Source organism: Sabethes cyaneus, chromosome 3 (genome assembly GCF_943734655.1).
Source record: "Sabethes cyaneus chromosome 3, idSabCyanKW18_F2, whole genome shotgun sequence".
Taxonomy (NCBI): Eukaryota; Metazoa; Arthropoda; class Insecta; order Diptera; family Culicidae; genus Sabethes; species Sabethes cyaneus.
Genome location: NC_071355.1, coordinates 95972885 through 95995244, shown reverse-complemented (window position 1 = coordinate 95995244; position 22360 = coordinate 95972885). Strand labels below are relative to the sequence as shown.

Sequence of the window (22360 nt, the reverse complement as noted above, 5' to 3'; positions counted from 1 at the left end):
AGAGAGGGGTCTCAATTCACCATAGAAAAAAATCTTGCCTCCACAACCACTTACATGTCAAATTTGGTTCCATTTGCTTGATTAGTTCTCGAGTTATGAGGAAATTGGTTTTTCATTTGTATTGGAGCCCCCCCCCCTCTTAAAGTGGGGAGGGGTCCTAATTCACCATAAAAAATATTTCTGCCTACAAAAACACCCACATGCTAAATTTGGTTCCATTTGCTTGATTAGTTCTAGAGTTATGAGGAAATTTGTATTTCGTTTGTATGGGAGCCTCCCCTCTTAAAGTGGGGAGGGGTCCTAATTCACCATAGAAAATAATCTTGCCCTCGAAAGCTTTCACATGCCAAATTTTGTTCTATTTGCTTGATTAATTCTCGAGTTATGAGGCAATTTGTATTTCATTTGTGTAGGATCCCCCCCCCCCCTAAAACGGGTAGGGGGCCCAATTCACCCAATAGAAAATATTCTTGCCCTCGAAAACATTCACACGCCAAATTTGGTTCCATTTGCTGGATTATTTCTCGAGTTATGAGGAAATTTGTATGGAAGCCCCCCCCCCTCTTAAAGGGGAGAGGAGTTATAATTCCCCTTATAAAGAGGGGAGGGGTCTCAATTTACCATAGAATAAATGCTTGTCACCGAAAACACCCACATGCCAGGTTTTGTTCTATTTGCTTGATTAGTTCTCGAGTTATGCAGAAATTTGTGTTTCATTTGTATTGGAGCCCCCCCTCTTAGTGGGGGTTAACTAACCATTAGAGGGGTCTTTAACTAACCATCACTAAAACCTTTCCTGGCCTCAAAAACCTCTACATGCAAATTTTCACGCCGATTTCACCGGTTCGGTAGTTTTCGATTCTATAAGGAACATACGGACGGACGGACGGACGGACGGACGGACGGACAGACAGACAGACAGACAGACAGACAGACAGACAGACAGACAGACAGACAGACAGACAGACAGACAGACAGACAGACAGACAGACAGACAGACAGACAGACAGACAGACAGACAGACAGACAGACAGACAGACAGACAGACAGACAGACAGACAGACAGACAGACAGACAGACAGACAGACAGACAGACAGACAGACAGACAGACAGACAGACAGACAGACAGACAGACAGACAGACAGACAGACAGACAGACAGACAGACAGACAGACAGACAGACAGACAGACAGACAGACAGACAGACAGACAGACAGACAGACAGACAGACAGACAGACAGACAGACAGACAGACAGACAGACAGACAGACAGACAGACAGACAGACAGACAGACAGACAGACAGACAGACAGACAGACAGACAGACAGACAGACAGACAGACAGACAGACAGACAGACAGACAGACAGACAGACAGACAGACAGACAGACAGACAGACAGACAGACAGACAGACAGACAGACAGACAGACAGACAGACAGACAGACAGACAGACAGACAGACAGACAGACAGACAGACAGACAGACAGACAGACAGACAGACAGACAGACAGACAGACAGACAGACAGACAGACAGACAGACAGACAGACAGACAGACAGACAGACAGACAGACAGACAGACAGACAGACAGACAGACAGACAGACAGACAGACAGACAGACAGACAGACAGACAGACAGACAGACAGACAGACAGACAGACAGACAGACAGACAGACAGACAGACAGACAGACAGACAGACAGACAGACAGACAGACAGACAGACAGACAGACAGACAGACAGACAGACAGACAGACAGACAGACAGACAGACAGACAGACAGACAGACAGACAGACAGACAGACAGACAGACAGACAGACAGACAGACAGACAGACAGACAGACAGACAGACAGACAGACAGACAGACAGACAGACAGACAGACAGACAGACAGACAGACAGACAGACAGACAGACAGACAGACAGACAGACAGACAGACAGACAGACAGACAGACAGACAGACAGACAGACAGACAGACAGACAGACAGACAGACAGACAGACAGACAGACAGACAGACAGACAGACAGACAGACAGACAGACAGACAGACAGACAGACAGACAGACAGACAGACAGACAGACAGACAGACAGACAGACAGACAGACAGACAGACAGACAGACAGACAGACAGACAGACAGACAGACAGACAGACAGACAGACAGACAGACAGACAGACAGACAGACAGACAGACAGACAGACAGACAGACAGACAGACAGACAGACAGACAGACAGACAGACAGACAGACAGACAGACAGACAGACAGACAGACAGACAGACAGACAGACAGACAGACAGACAGACAGACAGACAGACAGACAGACAGACAGACAGACAGACAGACAGACAGACAGACAGACAGACAGACAGACAGACAGACAGACAGACAGACAGACAGACAGACAGACAGACAGACAGACAGACAGACAGACAGACAGACAGACAGACAGACAGACAGACAGACAGACAGACAGACAGACAGACAGACAGACAGACAGACAGACAGACAGACAGACAGACAGACAGACAGACAGACAGACAGACAGACAGACAGACAGACAGACAGACAGACAGACAGACAGACAGACAGACAGACAGACAGACAGACAGACAGACAGACAGACAGACAGACAGACAGACAGACAGACAGACAGACAGACAGACAGACAGACAGACAGACAGACAGACAGACAGACAGACAGACAGACAGACAGACAGACAGACAGACAGACAGACAGACAGACAGACAGACAGACAGACAGACAGACAGACAGACAGACAGACAGACAGACAGACAGACAGACAGACAGACAGACAGACAGACAGACAGACAGACAGACAGACAGACAGACAGACAGACAGACAGACAGACAGACAGACAGACAGACAGACAGACAGACAGACAGACAGACAGACAGACAGACAGACAGACAGACAGACAGACAGACAGACAGACAGACAGACAGACAGACAGACAGACAGACAGACAGACAGACAGACAGACAGACAGACAGACAGACAGACAGACAGACAGACAGACAGACAGACAGACAGACAGACAGACAGACAGACAGACAGACAGACAGACAGACAGACAGACAGACAGACAGACAGACAGACAGACAGACAGACAGACAGACAGACAGACAGACAGACAGACAGACAGACAGACAGACAGACAGACAGACAGACAGACAGACAGACAGACAGACAGACAGACAGACAGACAGACAGACAGACAGACAGACAGACAGACAGACAGACAGACAGACAGACAGACAGACAGACAGACAGACAGACAGACAGACAGACAGACAGACAGACAGACAGACAGACAGACAGACAGACAGACAGACAGACAGACAGACAGACAGACAGACAGACAGACAGACAGACAGACAGACAGACAGACAGACAGACAGACAGACAGACAGACAGACAGACAGACAGACAGACAGACAGACAGACAGACAGACAGACAGACAGACAGACAGACAGACAGACAGACAGACAGACAGACAGACAGACAGACAGACAGACAGACAGACAGACAGACAGACAGACAGACAGACAGACAGACAGACAGACAGACAGACAGACAGACAGACAGACAGACAGACAGACAGACAGACAGACAGACAGACAGACAGACAGACAGACAGACAGACAGACAGACAGACAGACAGACAGACAGACAGACAGACAGACAGACAGACAGACAGACAGACAGACAGACAGACAGACAGACAGACAGACAGACAGACAGACAGACAGACAGACAGACAGACAGACAGACAGACAGACAGACAGACAGACAGACAGACAGACAGACAGACAGACAGACAGACAGACAGACAGACAGACAGACAGACAGACAGACAGACAGACAGACAGACAGACAGACAGACAGACAGACAGACAGACAGACAGACAGACAGACAGACAGACAGACAGACAGACAGACAGACAGACAGACAGACAGACAGACAGACAGACAGACAGACAGACAGACAGACAGACAGACAGACAGACAGACAGACAGACAGACAGACAGACAGACAGACAGACAGACAGACAGACAGACAGACAGACAGACAGACAGACAGACAGACAGACAGACAGACAGACAGACAGACAGACAGACAGACAGACAGACAGACAGACAGACAGACAGACAGACAGACAGACAGACAGACAGACAGACAGACAGACAGACAGACAGACAGACAGACAGACAGACAGACAGACAGACAGACAGACAGACAGACAGACAGACAGACAGACAGACAGACAGACAGACAGACAGACAGACAGACAGACAGACAGACAGACAGACAGACAGACAGACAGACAGACAGACAGACAGACAGACAGACAGACAGACAGACAGACAGACAGACAGACAGACAGACAGACAGACAGACAGACAGACAGACAGACAGACAGACAGACAGACAGACAGACAGACAGACAGACAGACAGACAGACAGACAGACAGACAGACAGACAGACAGACAGACAGACAGACAGACAGACAGACAGACAGACAGACAGACAGACAGACAGACAGACAGACAGACAGACAGACAGACAGACAGACAGACAGACAGACAGACAGACAGACAGACAGACAGACAGACAGACAGACAGACAGACAGACAGACAGACAGACAGACAGACAGACAGACAGGTATAGGTTATAGGTATAGATTGAGCGAAAAAGAAAATGTACTGCTAGCTTTAGATAAAGTTAGCAGGACAATATTCGGAAATGGCACTTCCGGTGCATTAAATTATGGTCATACTTGGGTAGCTTCATCTGCACCGGAAGTGCCAGATAGGAGTGTCAGTTGGAGAAAAATAAATAAATAAATTTTATTGCCAATTATGTTGAGATATGAAGTCATTATATCCCAGCAAACAAACGTATGAAACAAACGCTATAACAAACGCTTCCGCCATATTGGAAGCCTATCTTTAGGAGTTTATACAACACGTGATTATATGTAAATTTGCTTCAAAAAACTTCAAAATACAAAACAGGGGTAGAATGCATCACGGCGGGATCGAACAGTTATAAAGTATTTTTAACTTGCAGTACATCTTTTGTTTCGGATTATTTATTAAAAATGTAGCAATATTATGTATTGTATAGGACTTAGAATTTGCCTTAAACCTAATTGTACATTGTTTAACTTACAATATTTCATCACACATCAGTTGGAGAAAAGTAGACGATTAAATTTTATTGCCAATAATGTTGAGATATGAACCCATTGTATCCCAGCAAACAAGCGTATGTAACAAACGCTATAACGAACGCTTTCGCCATTGCGGCAGCCTAGTTTTAGGAGTTTATACAACACGTGATTGAATGGTAAATTTTTTGGTTGCGTTTAACGCCTAGCTGGGCAAACTTGGTGCGTTTTGTCCACGGGCTTTGGCGTTCTGCCTCACATAATGATTTTGACTCTTGCCAAAAATCGTCAAAAATAACAAAAAATACTGGTTTTTGTTAGGAAATTTCACCAGAAGTAAGTGTAGAAAAGATCCCAAAATCTTCTAGAAGTTGAAAAACATGGAACAAACACGCCGTTGCTCTGCAAAGTGATGTTTTGCTTAAGCGATGCATTCTGCACCACCTTACCCTATGCTTATATTGTGGTATTGCTGTATTGAGAATGATTCTTATAATTATTAATTTTATGGCAACGTATTTTTGTCACCAATCGATACGCTTTAATTTGGCTTTATGGTAACAATTTTTACGTCGGCCCATCGTAGTACGTAGTACGTAGAGGATTATACCCATCTGATTAGCGTTTTGCAATCTTCTTACTCGTATTATTGTCGGTGGTAAACAGAGATCCCAATATTGCTGAAGATCGTTTCTCTTGTTTCGATGCCCGCTCGCCGGATCACACGTTCAATAGCGATATTGAATAACATACAGGACAGTTCATCCCCTTGCCGCACCCCCTGGCGATTGCAAAGGGCTCGGTTACAAATAAATAAAATATGTTTACGTAGGTTTACTTACCTCGGTTTACTGACTAGTAGGGGTTATCCCTTAATTGAGTCGAAGTTTGAGCAGGTCGAAGACCGCTAATATTTCCTATTCCATTCGGCCACATGTGCTTCGGTCATTTGTGATTCCCTTAGATCTACTATGCCATTTGTATTTTAGTCCAATTGAGTTTCAGTCATTCGTTATTCGGTAATTTGTGTATTTCATAGGCAATCTGGTTCACCCTGATGCAATGCTTTTTTAAACTGAGTCGATTGAACCTTTTGCAAGCTAATGGCAGATTGCCTATCTTCCGTTATGCCTTCGGCGCATTATACCTATCGTCCATTATGCCTATCGTCTATTTCGCGTAATGTATTTATGCCTGTAGTAGATTCAGGTTATCGCCCATAAAGATTAATTTCAAATGAAATGAACGAAATAATGTTCTTCAGTGAAAATTATTGATAAAACGCTATGTAACGAACGCATCAGAAAAGGCCTTTTGTTGTCAGTCTATTTATACGTACTCTATGGCAATGTAAGGGAAAGATAGAGAACTGTCGAAAGGTTCTCTGTCATAGTACCGATGGTCTCCGAGTTGCCGGTGTACGAACTACGACTACGATCGTTTTGCTGGCTATAGTTTACACGGTTGGACGCCGTTCTGTTACCGCTTCAATTGCCATCAAAATGGCTGGCTACGACAATGCCCAATGTCCATTATGCCTAACGTCCATATGCTTATCGTCCGTATGCCCATTTGGGTACACTCGTGTAGGTGGACGGGGACCGGTAACACCTCTACATGTTTCCTCACTCCATTCTACTCTATTGGTTTTATTTTATTTCCTTGATTTTCGATTTTTTATCAGAGTATTCCTAAGTTCCAAAGACACTTTATTGTTAAAATGAAAGCAAAAGATGCTAAAAAATATGTTTCACTTTTTGCCCTATTGGACCATAGTGCATCGACCGAGTACGGTAAATTTAGGATTTCTGGAATGGTTAGTATTGGCTTTTGGAATTTTTCTAAAATAATACCTAATTCTACTAAAATAAATACCTAATAATAGGGTTACCAACCTATTTTGGTTCCCAACAGCAGCTATACATAATTTGGACACATCAACTTTGATTTCTAGTTTATAGTCACTAATAGGCAACGTAAGATGCAATGCATCTATTCCAACATTTGACGTTAAGCAACGAAATAACTGAAATAAAGGAAAACTCGCCAAAAAAAACTTCTCAGTTTTAAACTTAAAATTTGCGCCTTTTTACCACAAAACCATCATAAGATACTCCTAAGTAGGATAAAATTTAAGGGACTTCGTTCAGTTCCATCTAAATAGAATTTCGTTCGGTGCTGTTACTCTATATAAAAATCCCTTTATGTGTAATATTTATTCTGATGCCGCTGCGCAACGAGCGACTGATTGTGTGTTTATAAATCTATAAAAGTACTTGTATCCGGCCGTTAGCAACCAACGGCGGAACATATTAGGCACAAGCACTAATCGTAAATACATTATAAGCTCGACATTGTTTACAGTATGTAGAAATTTGCAGTTGAATAAATAGATGATCGGAATTATGTTGTCAATGGTTTGGACGTGAGTGGAAGAAGTGGGTAGATAAATAAATACTTTGCAGTGTGATAAACTTTTCTTGTTTCCTTTCGCTCACTTTGTTTGGTGCTGCTTGTTTACGTGATCTATCAATAGCCTACAGTTGCTTGATCGTTCCGGTGCTACCCGATGTGGTATCGGTGGCGGACGAATCAGAACTAAGTTCTCGCTGTAAGGCACTGGGACTGGGTCGACTGATTGACAATCCGGACGGATTCGGTTGACCTTCGATCCGGCATTCCTGTCGACCCAAGTCTCTCGGTGGAGATGACTTAAATGATGATGGGGGTTTGATGCTGCTTGGTGGCTTGATATAGCTGTAGTGGCTTTCGGGCTTATGTTCTATACAAATGATATCGACTGCCGGCTCCTCAACCAGCGGCGTCGGTTCGTTATCGACAGAGTTTTGTCGGGACATTGTAACGTAGGTGCTTTCTTGGTGCTTAGGCAGCAATGGTCCTACGTGTAAAGTATTGAGTGAAATTGGTGGCTCCTCGTCTATTGGTGGCTCTTCAGCCATTATAGGTGGGGAGCTCAAAAAATTATTACTGGCTCTGTGTTTTGATGAGCGTCTTCCCAATGTTGAAGAGATTCTAGGTGGAGGCGCAGGTACAAGACGGGAGTTGTCTCTCCGCAAGCTACCGGAACTGCCAAGTAGGAAAGCTTGTGGAGGCAACGAGCGTCGTTTCATAGACGCCGTTATTCCCGCTATTCCGTTCGGGTAATCGGGAAGAACTTTGGGAAAGTTTCGACGCTGAATTACTTTTAGAGCTTCCTCAGGAGAAAGTGGATCTTTTTCCTCACTTTTATCTCTTGAAGTTACATTTATATCGCCAGCTTCGATGAAACTGGTAATTTCCTCTGTCTGGCAGGGGTAGTTGTTATAAATCGGATTGTGATCGGATTTCGAATGTTTCGGTTCAATTTTATAATCGCAATCGTTGTATGAATACGATGAGCCTGAGCTAGAGCATTGTTGCCGCTGCTCAGAATCACACGGTGAGTCTTGGCTTACACTTTCTGCATAATCGTCCGGTGAAGCATACTCAAATGATTTGGCTTTCGTAATTTCAATCGGTTCCTGTCGTAAAACACTATTGCTCCTAGCTTGGGGAGTCGCATCGATTGCAACACTTATCTTCTGAGGCATATTATGGCTATCGTCCTGACACGGTTGGAGAGGTCCAATTGTATCGCATTGAGTTTGATTTGGACAAACTGTTCCATAATCTTGTGCTATCCAGTCACAAACTTTTGTGTGAGCATCCACAGTATCACCGCTGAACTGTCTTGGCAAAGTGAAATTGTTCGCCTTCACCATCGGTTCGTAGGCATTAGATTTTCTCATCATATCCAAAATATAGCCCTCATCGGCGTCGTTCAACTTTGATCGTTTTTCATTTATCGAAGCAGCGCTTTCAAGAATATTGTCATTGAATTTCCGTTCCTCCTTCCTACTGCCAATGTGGCGCTTGATGACATATCCAACAATAGCAAAAATATTGAACAATAGAAAAACAATTGCCACTGCAATCAGCATCGTGAGGGACGCTTCCGTTTTCATCATTTCCGACCCGTCCACCTCCTGCTCGACGTTGGCTGGCTCCGGTTTCTCTTTTGCCGGTGCCTCCGCTGGAATTCCCACCGAAGCTGCCGGTGCATTATACATTCCGGGACTTCCACCAGTATTCGAGTCCTTCATGCGGTAGACCAGGGCTTTAAATGAGTCTTCGGTGGGCTTCTCAACATCAACTTTGATTGGAAATAGATTGATATGGCCAGTGATGAATTCCGGATTGGGAGTCGTCATACGGCGGTCGGGTGTGGCAAAAAATTCCGAATAAGATGAATATGGCTTCGACGTGGTTATTCGTTTTAGCTCCTCCGGGAGCTTTTGGTTCCAAAATTTCATATACTGCTGCCGATAATGGCGACTGACAACCGGTGTCAAGCCCATATGGAGAAAACTTTGGTTTACGCTATTGAACTCCGGCCAGTCGACATCGTAGTAGCGCCAGTCCTCTGGATTCATGTTGAGAAACAGCTCTTTCCAGGGAGCTTTAGGGTTTCTAGAATGATAAGATAATGGCCGTTAAAATACTGAGAGTGGGAATTAGCTATTTGCTACCTACCCTGTTTGAGCAAAGTTGGAAAAATATTTCATAACTGCTTCTGAGAACAAACGTTCCCTTGGATTGTAGTGTGTCTGAAAGGGCCCTACCTGTCCAAGAGGGGCACCAAAAATATAAGCCAAATCTTCTCCTACCACGCTCTGCGATAACTGAAATAACAGAAAGTAAAAGACATGAGTAAACCTACTACAAGAAAAGATAAGTCAGTCGTTGCATATTAAACCACATACCAACTAAAATTTTTAATGCGATTTAATTTATTTATTTTTACTGAGCACAAAATAAATGTTTATAATTTATTAAATATTCATTTTTAGCTTTTCAAATATAGGCCAAATTTACGTAAAAAAAACTTTCGCGTCTTGTTTGTGTGCTTATGGCATTAATAACCGTGCGTCTCCATTAATTCTCACCCAATGGAGACGCTTGGTCTTAGTCCAGTATAATTTCAACCACAAAATATAAACATCAAATTTATCAAATAATTTATTGAAATAAATTATCCAAATGAAGTCAAATAATAAGAGAAGTTTTCACCCCTCCTGACTGGTTATGCAAAATCGTATCGACCGGTGTAATCAGCTTGATTAAGCAAGCCGAAGAAAGCTCTGCTGCCAAGCCCAAGACGTTAGCGTAAATCGAAAAGATACACATAATCTACAACTCACCCGCCCGTACTCTCCCGCCTCGCTGTTGTGGCCAAAAACGTACATGTAGCACTTCGGATTAACCTTAGCCAAATAGAGCCCTGTCTGTACCATCGGAGCAGCCACCCGAGCATCGGACAGTATATCCAGCAAAGTGTCACGGTGTATATCCGCCAGTGACTTGTTCGGATCGGTCAGGATTCCAGTGTACCTGTGGGTGGGAATTAAATTTGTCGGTTCGATCATTCAAACAATAAACAGTACAAATTGCAACTGTGCCATCCCGGTACATACTCGCTAAGCGTAGCGGCCAGTGCCAGATCCGGGCGAATCTCGAATCGATTCTGCATATAAAACCGCAATAAATTGTCCCGTTCGTTCTCCAGCAGTCCGTACGCCAGGGCCACAGCATTCAAAATATTGTATGATTCCAACTCGGTCATTCCGTACAGCAAATCGTATCTGAATGTGGGTGCAAAAAACATAAAATCACACACTGAAATTATCTCATCATGCAAACAATGATAAATCGTTGAAATTACCCACTAAATATGTCACTATATTGGCCCATCACTTTGTGTGGTGTATTCGGAATAACCAACCCATCTACAATCGGACCGAAGCGCGTTGAAAATTGTGGCGAGGCTATTTTAACGTTCAAAATCTCGCTGTATCGCTTTCTGCGTAGGCAAGCAGAAACTTCATCGTTGTCACCGTTCAAAGGACAGTTCAGTCCTTGCAACACTTGCATTGTCGACTGCAACGGATGCTGTGTCAGGGCCCAATCTGAAAGAGCAGATCCCGACAGCAAAATTGCACGATGAAAAAGACCCTTGGCAACAGGTGAAACCATCAAAAAGTTGACACAGGCTGCTCCCGTTCCGTGACCCATCACCGTTACCAGTTTGTGGTCCCCTCCGAATGCGCCAATATTTTCCTTTATCCATTGTAGTGCTGCGATTTGATCCAGCAAACCGAAGTTACTTGTAGTGTGATCACTGATGCCTGGTTTCATGAATCCTATTGAAATAAACCACGTTGATTATCGAAAATTCAAATTCATTTTTATCTCATAATCTGCCGGCATCATTACCGAGAATTCCCAACCGGAAGTTAAGCGTTACCATGATGACCCGGCCGTAGCTGGCAAGGATGGAGCCATCGTACGGATTCCCGCTATTCCACTCGTACGACTCACCGTGGATGTACACAATTACCGGATATTTGGCCTGTGGTCCAATTCCATCTGAAACCAGAGAAACGAATTAATCAGAGTGAATCCGACAGGTACATAATTAGTTAAATTGATTTCAGAGAAACATCGGCCAGAACCGAAGCCATCTGTTGACGAGAGATAACAGAAATTGGCCTGCCACCCGCCGAGCTAAAATTGCAATTTGCGTAGGTTTTAATTAAAACATTTGTTTCGACAAATTGACCAATTTCCTTGACCATTTATGGCTAATACGAGAGGATTGTTCTATTTACGATTATCGGCAATTCATCAAAATAATATATTTAATTTTGGTTCGCCAGCTAAAATATGCTTAGCGCAGGAAAAACAATTTTAGGCATTTGTTTTTGGAAAGGAGCTCTCATCCCTTGCTAATAATATACAAAACAAATTAAAATAACATTTAATTCCGGGTTTATTAAAAAACAAAATAGCACAGAGCGCAAATCAATTTGTTCAGTAGAAATTCCATCGTCAAACATTGGATCAGAATGATGATAGTTTGTAACCGTTCGTAAGTTAGTAATAAGGAGTACTTGGCTTGGCGGAACTTGGTGGTTTATTTACCACTTCTGGTAAGTCAAGAGACCACCAGTTGTGTTAGGTTTGCCTGACTTTATTATTTTAGCACAAGATAAGAAAAAGAAAGATTTACAAGATATTTCCCAACAGTTGACTTACGCAAACTAAAAATCAATTCAAAAATTATTCCTTCACCACGCCGTGTTGCCATTGCTCGCCACAACTAGTCTCGTCTGATTTTTGAATAAGCCCAAACTGCGTGAGAATTACTCTCTGCCAGATTAACATTGGGAAATAAGCTCTCACTTGTTTTGTTTATGTTTGCAAATAATTCTTGTCCGGTAAAGTTTTGTTATTATTATTAAATCAACGGACTCGATTCAGCCTTAATGATTGTTTACATTGAAAATAGTCAAGTGAATAAACATTTACAAAAAAAAATTAAAATAAATATGTATATCTATTGCGGTTTACCACTGCCGGAAAAAGCAAGCAAATCTTCTGAATAGTATCCATTGTGGCAGATTGAAGCCGAACAATGACGAAACCTGATTAAAGACCTGCCGCAGACTACCGTTCATGTTGTAATTATCGCAACGAAGTGGTAATCTGCGTTATTCCGCTATGGTTAAAATGTAAGTCAATTTGTACCAAAAGTGCGGGGCAGTCTATTCTACCCTGAAAGCTGTCCTCACTAAACAGTGCTCTGGAAGCAGCCCTACGAACACGGATAGGCTTGAAACCGATCAGTAGATAGCGGCTTTCATTGCTGAGAAGACGGCACGGGTTTCTGGATGGCAGCTTTCGCAAAGCGAACTTAATTCTCAGCACTATTATTGTAATTAGGATTCCAAACGGACGAACAGTATTTCGGGATCTCATCAGCGAATAGTATTATTTGTTAATTTGTTTAGTTATTATAATTCATCTGACAATTTTGGCTTAATGAATAGTGCACATACTGCAACTAAATGTTATTCATTCTTTTCACTTGGTTAGCAAGTTGAGATGCAGATGTATCAAATTCGAGCACAGATTCGACAGAAGTAAATAGGTGAATCAATTCCCCAGGAGGCTCATCAAACTGATTAAATCTACGATAGATGGTACACAGCGTTGTGTTCGGATTTCGGGTGGATTGTCAAGTTCATTGGAACACACAGAGAGCTTCGTAAAGGTGATGGTCTTTCATGCCTGCTGTTCAACATAGCGCTACAAGGTATTATGAACCGAGCGGATATCAACACGAGGGGCACGATCTTCAACAAATCTAGTCAACTCGACTGCTTTGCCGATGACATGGATATTATCAGCAGAATATCTGTGGCGGTGGCTGAACAGTACACCAGACTAAAGCGCGAAGCTGAAAATATTGGGTTAAAGGTAAATACGTCTAAAACAAAGTACTTGCTGGCCAGCGGAACCGAGATCGAACGACGCCGCTTGGGCAGTAGTATATTGATCGACGGCGATGAGTTTGAGGTAGTCGACGAATTTGTCTACCTTGGCTCACTGGTAACGGCGCACAATGATACCAGCTGTGAGATTCGGAGTCGTATTATCAGCGGAAGTCGGGCTTACTATGGGCTTCATAAGCAATTGCGGTCGACCAGACTAAGTCCCCGTACAAATTGCACCCTGTACAGGACGCTTATTAGATCGATTGTTCTCTACGGGTATGAAACATGGGCAATGCTCGAGGAGGACCTGCAAGTGCACAGAGTTTTCGAACGACGAATGCTAAAAACGATCTTCGGTGGCGTACAGGAGAACGGAGTATGGAGGCGGAGGATGAACCATGAACTCGTACAGTTATATGGCGAACCCAGTATCCAAAAGGTGGCTAAAGCTAGACGGATACGATGGGAAGGGCATGTTGCAAGAATGCCGGACATCTACCCTGCAAAGATGGAGTTCGCCTCAAATCCGGTAGGAATCCGGTTAGACCACGTGGAGCGAGATCTAGCGGAGAGTACTCGGTGTCCGAGGAATTGGAGAGCGGTAGCCTTCAACCGAGTTACACGAAAAAACTTTGTTCAACAGGCTTTGTCTTAGGACGGCAAGCCACCTAAGTAAATAAGTAAATAGGAGAATCATCGCAGCAGTAGGCTGATTGTAACCATAGCATATATGATAAAATCATGGTTGCTATAATGATCGCCGTCGTAAATTCCTTCTCGAAGCGCGGAAATCAAGCAGGGATAAACTATAGGGACAATGGATGTCGCCGGCGCAATCGATGTAACCGCCCAGTTAGCTTCGAGGTACACGCTTTGTCCGACGGCACTTATTATCAAACTTTCATGTACTTTTCTCCTATGATGTTAGTATTGGTCAAAATAATTAATTTAACGAAGGCCTCAAAATATTCTATCATAGGTTTTTTACAAAATCCTATTTATAAGTTTACCAGCTGACCCGACAAACTTCGTATTGCCACAAATTAAACTGTGTTGTACATAAATCGTGAATCTCGGATGACCTTTGTCACAATCTCGAGTTTTGCTAGTTTCTGGGGAGTTCATGGGTGTTTTAATATACAAATTTTCCTCACAGTAAAGTAGAAAACAACTTCTGCTTGATAAAATAAAGCAGATAGCATTTAAATATTCGCCATCATTACAAACCATTTCGCCGAATACCATTTTGCGGAACACCAATTCAAGGTTGACCATAACGCGGGATATAGAGTTTCGCAGAATACCATTTCGCGAAAAACCTTACGCGGGATGTACCATTTCAAGGAAAATCTTTTCGTAGAAAGTATCTTTTCGCAGGGGTGACCCAACTGAAGGAAAGTAATGGAGGTCAGTAGATCTAGGAAAATAAATAAACCTAGATAGAGGTGATCTCTACGGGGGGCTGCCCCCCGCAGTGGCCGGCGCTTCCGACGGCAGGTCGCCGGCAACACTCGCGGACTGTGGCCGTCTCTCGCTGAATTATCTAATGTTACTATTGATAGTTTTTGGTAGTCTTGTTATTGATTAATGTTTTATGAAAGAGTCTAAATTTTCTCGAGTTCGATTAGTTTTTGAGTTACGCAAAAAATTTTGTTTTATTTGTATGATAGTCCCCCTACCACAAGGGTTAGGGGTCTCAAACCATCATTAAAAAAATCCTGCCTCCAAAACCCCCCACATGCCAAATTTGCGTCCATTTGCTTGATTACTTTTCGACTTATGAGGAAACTTGTATTTCATTTGTATGGGAGCCCCCCCCCCCCTCCTAAAAAGGAAGAGGGGAATCATAGAAAAAAACCTGATTTAATCCACCTAGTGGTGAAAGGCACCTTTGTTATACGGTCTTACTTGCTATTAGATAGAAATCGACAAGTCCTCGGAAAATAAATCATCTATTGGTTAAGATTGCGTGGTGCGTTTGTTTACATAAAATTTTTGGAAACTGAATAAGTTTACAAACTTTGAACGAAATAGAAGTACTGTAAAACGGGGAAACATTGATCAGTTCAGGAAAGTTGGCAGTAGTGGTTTATTTCACTTATTTATGCGAATGGTCCATTTGATCAATGTTACCCCGGTGGTCAATGTTAGCCCGTTTTACGGCACTTATAAATTTTGGTAGTACCTTTTCTTATGAAATTGCTGAGTAAGTTGTTACTAATGTGGGTAAATGCAAGTAAAAGTAAGTTGTAAGAAGAAATAATATTCTTTAACATATACATTGCGTAGTAAAGGTCTAGTTTATGAGTTTTTGAACTATGCATAATTTCCTGTCATGCCATTCTATCTGATTCACAATAATAAAGTTTTCTTGAATAAATTTCATCAATTTTTATTAACCTTCGGTTACGCACGCTGTTGTATTTTATACAACACGTGTAGGTTTTTGAACGCCATAGTGTTATAAAGTTACAAATCGTTGTTTATCTAACGTATATTTTTCAATAAACTTGTTATGAGAAAAATGTCATAATTATTCAATGCATTAATACGTTAAATTGTTGGGAAAATAGATCAGCATAAATCGACATTACAGAAACGAAGCTAGCAGCATTAAGGTGTACTGCAATTTGCCCCAACTGAAATTTTCTGTCGTTTCTTCATATGGAAAAATGGTGTCTGTATGCAGCAAAACTATCAGCAAATGTAAAATGTATAAAATGAATCCATCTGTTGGTAGTCATTCATCATATTCATCATTATAAATAATTGTTAATTTTGGTGTGGTGTATACGATTGCTCATAACTTTCAAATTAAACGTCCAACCAAAAAACCATTCAATAGTGATCTATCCGGCTATATTACCTGCTAAATGAAACTAATAGCGCATAAATCGGTTTGGCCATCTCTGAGAAACAGGCGATCATTTGAACCTTGTCAAAACTGGTTTTTTAAGGCTAACTTTTAAACCACTTGTTTGTTTTCAATAAAACTTGGCACAATGTTTAGCAATAGTAAGAGCTTTCATTTGGTACTAAGATCGTTGAAATTGATTGTGTGGTTCCGGAGAAAATCGTGTCACGTAGTTTTCACATTCTTGCTTATAACTTTTAAACGAAAAGTCGGACCACGAAACAGATAGCACAGCAATGTTCTCCACTATAATACCTTTCAAACAAAAGTAATAGCAGACAAATCGGTTCAGCCATCTCCGAGAAATAGGCGATAGAAAATAAGCAGCGCACACACACACATACACACACACACACAGACATTGCTCAATTCGTCGAACCCTATCGATTGGTATATGTGACTCGGCCCTCCGGGCCTTAGATCAACTTCGTGTTTTTCGACAAATTCCTAAACCTTTGTTATATAGTATAACAAAGGTAAAAATCATGCCTCCAAAAACACGCACATGTCAAATATGGTTCCATTTGATTAATTAGTTATCGAGTTATGGGGAAATTTGTATTTCATTTGTATAGGAGCCCCCCTCCTGAAGCGGGGAAAGGCTTCAATTCACCATAGAAAACATTCTTGTCTCCAAAAACAGCCACATGTCATATTTTGTTCCATTTGCTTGATTAGTTCTCGAGTTATGAGGAAATTTGTATTTCACGTGTATGGAAGCCCCCCCTCTTAAAAGGGAGAAGGGTCATTATTCCCCTCCTAAAGAGGGGAGGGGTCTCAATTCACCATAGAAAAAAATGCCTACAAAAACATCCACATGCTAAATTTGGTTCCAGTTGCTTGATTAGTTCTCGAGTTATAAAGAAATTTGTATTTTATTTGTATGGGAGCCCCCCCCCCCTCCTCCTAAACAGGTAAGGGGTCTCAATTCATCATAAAAAAAATAATGCCTCCAAAAACACCCACATGCCAAATATGGTTCCATTTGATTAATTAGTTTTCGAGTTATGAGGAAAATTGCATTTCATTTGTATAAGAGCCCGCCCTCCTAAAGTGGGGAGGGGTCTCAATTTACCATAGAAAAAATTCCTGTCTCCAAAAAGACCCACATGTAAAATTTTGTTCCATTTGCTTGATTAATTCTCGAGTTATGAGGAAATTTGTGTTTCATATGTATGGGATCCCCCGCTCTTAGTGGGGGGAAGGGTCTTTTGCCATCGAGAGAACCTTCCGTAGCCCCAAAAACCCCTACATGCAAATTTTCACGCCGATCGGTTCAGTAGTTTTCGATTCTAAAAGGAACATAGGGACAGACAGACAGACAGACAGAAATCCTTTTTATAGGTATAGATGACCTCTATATGCCACCACAAGTGATTTAGTCACCGTTCCGATCTCCGTTTCAATTCCCTGTTCCAGTGACCGTTCGATCCCCGTTCCGATCCCCGTTCCAATCCCTGTTCCAATCCCTGTCCCAAACTCCGTTCCAATCCCCATTCCAAACCCCGTTCAAATTCCTATTCCAATGACCGTTCCAATCCCCGTTCCAATCTCCGTTCCAATCCTCATTCCAAACACCGTTCCTCACTATTCCAATCACCGTTCCAATCACCATTCCAATCCCCGTTCCAATCCCCATTCCAATGACCGTTCCAATGCAATGACCGTACAATCCCTGTTCCATTGGCCGTTCCAATGACTGTTCCATCCCCGTTCCAAACCCTGTTCCAATCTCCGTTCCGATCCCAGTACCAGTCCCCGTATCCATTGGTCATTACATGTTCTAAACCCCGTTTCGATTCCAGTCCGAATCCCCATTTCAATCCCCGTTCTCGATGGTTATTATGGATTATATCCCTGTGCCAATCCTCGTTCCATTCCCAGTTCCCATTCCCGTTTCAAAGAACGTTCCAATCCGCGTACCAATTTCCGTTTCAATTCCCATTCCAATCTCCGTTCCAATTCCCATTCCAATCACCGCTCCAATCCCAGTTCCAATGACTGCCTCAATCCCCGTTTCAATTGCCTCTCCAATCTCCGTTCCAGTGCTACGGACGAAGTAACACCAGAGGAGTTCGGTAGCTGATGGGGGAGGAATCAGCAAGACTGGGACACGGCCGAGAACGGAAAATGGACGCACCGGCTTATACCGGGTCTTTCGACTTGATTGAACAGGAAACATGGGGAAGTCGGCTGTCACCTGACCCAGTTTCTGTCGGGCCATGGTTGCTTCAGGCAACACCTGCACCGGTTCGGGCACGCCGCGACACCAGTTTTCCCGGAATACAAAGGGACCGTAGAAACACTATAACACGTGGCCTTCGATTGTCCAAGATTTGCCGTGGTGCGGAGCAAGATGTTACCTCTGAGTGTGAGCAATACAGTGGATGAAATGTGTCGAAAGGAGAACACCTGGAATGCCGTCAATAACATTGTAGCACAGATTATGTTGCAGCTGAAACAAAAATGGAAAGATGACCAGCGAACTACCATGCCGATTAGCACGTCTCGACAGCGCATCGGAAGCGGAGCGACGAGTACAACGGAGCAGTACCAGGCTTGCGAGGGTGGCCGTGAAAGGATGGATGTTATGTTGGTCGCCATCTCTGGATCGGTTCACGCCTCGACAGGTGCACCTAGAAGCAGAGCACCCAGCACCAGGGCTTCGACCGATCCTTTTTTTCTACCGCAGTCCCACCAACGCGCATTCAAGTTCACACCGTCCGTTTAGTGATGGAATACGAATGCTATGCATAACACAACTGGCAGTTTGCTCAGTCAAACGCCGATGGCACGCAGTAGTATGAACGCATTCTAACGCTTTTTAACATTTTCGTTTCGATCAAGTTGCCTTTACCGTTTGGAGCAGCGAATGACTGCCAAACAGTCAAATGACTGGCAGTCACCACGCTTACGAAAAGCAACCGCACAATCGTATGATTCAATACTACAAAAAAACAACCACTACATGTGCATGGAAGAAGTCGGTCGGACTCCGCCCAATACAAACGAATATTTTGCTTGCGTCGGACCGACGTCCGGGTGACAAACTATTACTGTGAGCAGCCGATTTGGAGACAAAAAGAGAAACGAAAAAATACGTCACCGTATGCTTCCAGTCAGTTTGCAGTTTATATTCTCAAAGCGCAAAGCAAAACGGGAGATTGACTGTTTGCTTCTGCAGAGATGCCGCATGAATTGTAAGACGGCAGCAGCGCAAGCGGCAAATTGACTGAATTCAAAAAACAGTCAAATGATCGTTCAAAAAGCGGAGTTTGAATGCGGAAAGTTCGCATTCACGGCAGTCACATTCAACTTGCGATCCCTTTTCAAGCCCTGCCCAGCACAATGGAGCAGTAGCAAGCAAGGCTAGAAACCCGTGAAAGCATGGAAGTTATGTTGGTACAGTAATCCCCCTTATAAGGACGCTAATAGGGATCGCGTTAATGGAAACCGTCTTATTGGAGGCTATGTAGTATATGGGAATTGACTTAATTGGTTTCAACATGGAATAATTCATGATCTTGACCGTATAGAACGTTGGTGTCTTCGACAAAGTTGTTCAGCAGATCAAGGGCTTTTCGTTGGATTGTAGTATTTCGGAATTGTCTCACGACGTGGCGCTAGTGTATATGTAATATATTTGTATTGGCTCTATCTTGCGCTGCTAACTATCTAGAAAGTTGCGGTCTTCGGTAAGGTCAGTCAAATGACTGCCACCTTCAAGATGCCATGGGAAATAGCGCAGAACTGTCGCACTAAGTGGCGCTAGTGTATATGTGATATGCTTAGACTGGTTGTATTTTGCGATGCTGGACGCTCAATGCTCAATTTTATTCTCTAGCAACATTCACTGCCTGCAAAAAAATCCATCGTGCTAATCTACTAACTATTAATGCTAATGGTAGTTGTGATTAGCAACCGATAAGCAGTGCAGCAGGCAAAGATCTTAGTCGGGGAATGCATCATCGACTCTTAGCGTGAAATGAAGCAGCTGGGCGTGATCATCGACGACCGACTGAATTTCAATAGTCACGTAGCCTGTCAGAAAGCAGCAAAAGCGCTGTGATCAGCGCTAACCAGAATTTTGCTGAACAATTCGGCGATAAATAGTACCAGAAGGCTCCTGGCTAGTGTAACCACGTCAATATTTAGGTATGGCAGCCCTGCATGGATCTCGGCATTAAGAACGAACAGAAATCTATCACGTTTGAATAGCACGTACAGATTGATGAGCATGAGAGTAGTGAGCGCCTACCGCACCATATCACTGGAAGCGGTCTGCGTCATTGTCGGCATGATCCCCATTGGATTAGTATTGGAGGAGGATCTAGAATGCTACAGGAACAGAGGTCTCCGCGGTGCTCGAAAACGAACACGGGTAGATACATTGCGTAAGTGGCAAGTGGAATGGGATAACGCAGTCAATGGAAGATGGACACATCGATTGATCCCAAATGTGTCCACGTGGATGAACTGGAAACACGGGAAAATCAACTTCCACCTGACTCAAATCCCGTCAGGCCACGGTTGCTTCAGGAAGTACCTGCATAGATTCGGTCACGCAGAGTCACCTCTCTGCCCGGAGTGCGCTGACGTAGAAGAAACACCGGAGCACGTGGTGTTTGACTGCCCACGATTCGGGGCAATGTGAAGCGCAATGTTTGCTACTAGCGGTGAGGACTCCAGCCCAGATAATGTAGTTCAAAAAATGTGTCGTGACATTCACACGTGGAATGTAGTCAACCGAACCATCACACAAATCATGTCGGCGGTGCAGCGAAAATGGCGCGAGGATCAACAATTAAGTCCTTAAATAGAGTCTCGTATAATCGGTCTCGGGGAATGTTTCACCGCCGGGGAACTTCTCGCCGGAGTAGGGTAGCTCCACCGTCGGGGACTACTCGAGTCGATGATAGCAGAGTGAAAGTTGACAAAATAACAACACTCACGGAAAAAATTCTGCGAGGGTGGCCGTGAAGGGATGGACGTTAATCCCAGCATCGGTGCACGACTCAATAGGTATGCGGAGCACTGTAGAGACACAGTGTACAGATCATGTTGCAACTGCAATGACAGTGGAGAAACGACCAGCGAACTACTCTTCCCGATTAGCATTGTCTCGACAGACGCATCGGTGGAGTGACGAGTGCGACGGAGCAAACCAAGCTTGGACAGAAACACTACAAGGGCGGCCGTGAGTGGATACATGTTATGTTGGTCGCTATCCTTGGAACGGTTCGCGTCTCGACATGTGAAGTGAAAGTGCAGTGGCCAACTCGACGGAGCAGTGCTGAGCCCAACATGAAACCCTGCGAGGGTGTCCGTGAGGAGATGACAGTCATGACGGTCGTCATCTCTGGATCGGACACATCTCGACAGGTGCAAGGAAAGTGAACGGTGCAACGAAAGTGGACGGTGAAGGAGCATGTAGTAGCATTAAGGATGGCAGAACCCTGAGAGGGTGGCTGTGAAGAAGTGGACGCTATGTCGGTCGTCATCTCTGGATCGGTTCACGTCTCGATAGGTATACGGAGTAGTGTACAAACACAGACTTTCCCCGAAGTAATACTTAAGGGTAGTTCCGGGGGGGTTAAGGTCAGACGCCCTTGGAGTTTTTAGTGGGTTAGAGTCCCACTCTGCACCACATACATCATTAGTGACACACACACACACACACACACACACACACACACACACACACACACACACACACACACACACACACACACACACACACACACACACACACACACACACACACACACACACACACACACACACACACACACACACACACACACACACACACACACACACACACACACACACACACACACACACACACACACACACACACACACA

At 43.7% G+C, this 22360-nt stretch overlaps 1 protein-coding gene across 1 annotated transcript in view; it reads right to left on the bottom strand.

Moving 5' to 3' along the window:
• Positions 1–7743: 7743 nt before the first annotated feature.
• Positions 7744–22360, bottom strand: part of LOC128742321 (neuroligin-4, Y-linked) — a 28164-nt gene continuing 13547 nt past the window's right edge. The window contains exons 2-7 of the mRNA XM_053838651.1: positions 11519–11671; positions 10968–11445; positions 10720–10887; positions 10447–10636; positions 9779–9927; positions 7744–9715 (exon numbers count right to left, since the gene is read on the bottom strand). Of these exons, the coding sequence (XP_053694626.1) occupies positions 7744–9715; positions 9779–9927; positions 10447–10636; positions 10720–10887; positions 10968–11445; positions 11519–11671 (3110 nt within the window). The remainder of the gene's footprint in view (positions 9716–9778; positions 9928–10446; positions 10637–10719; positions 10888–10967; positions 11446–11518; positions 11672–22360) is intronic.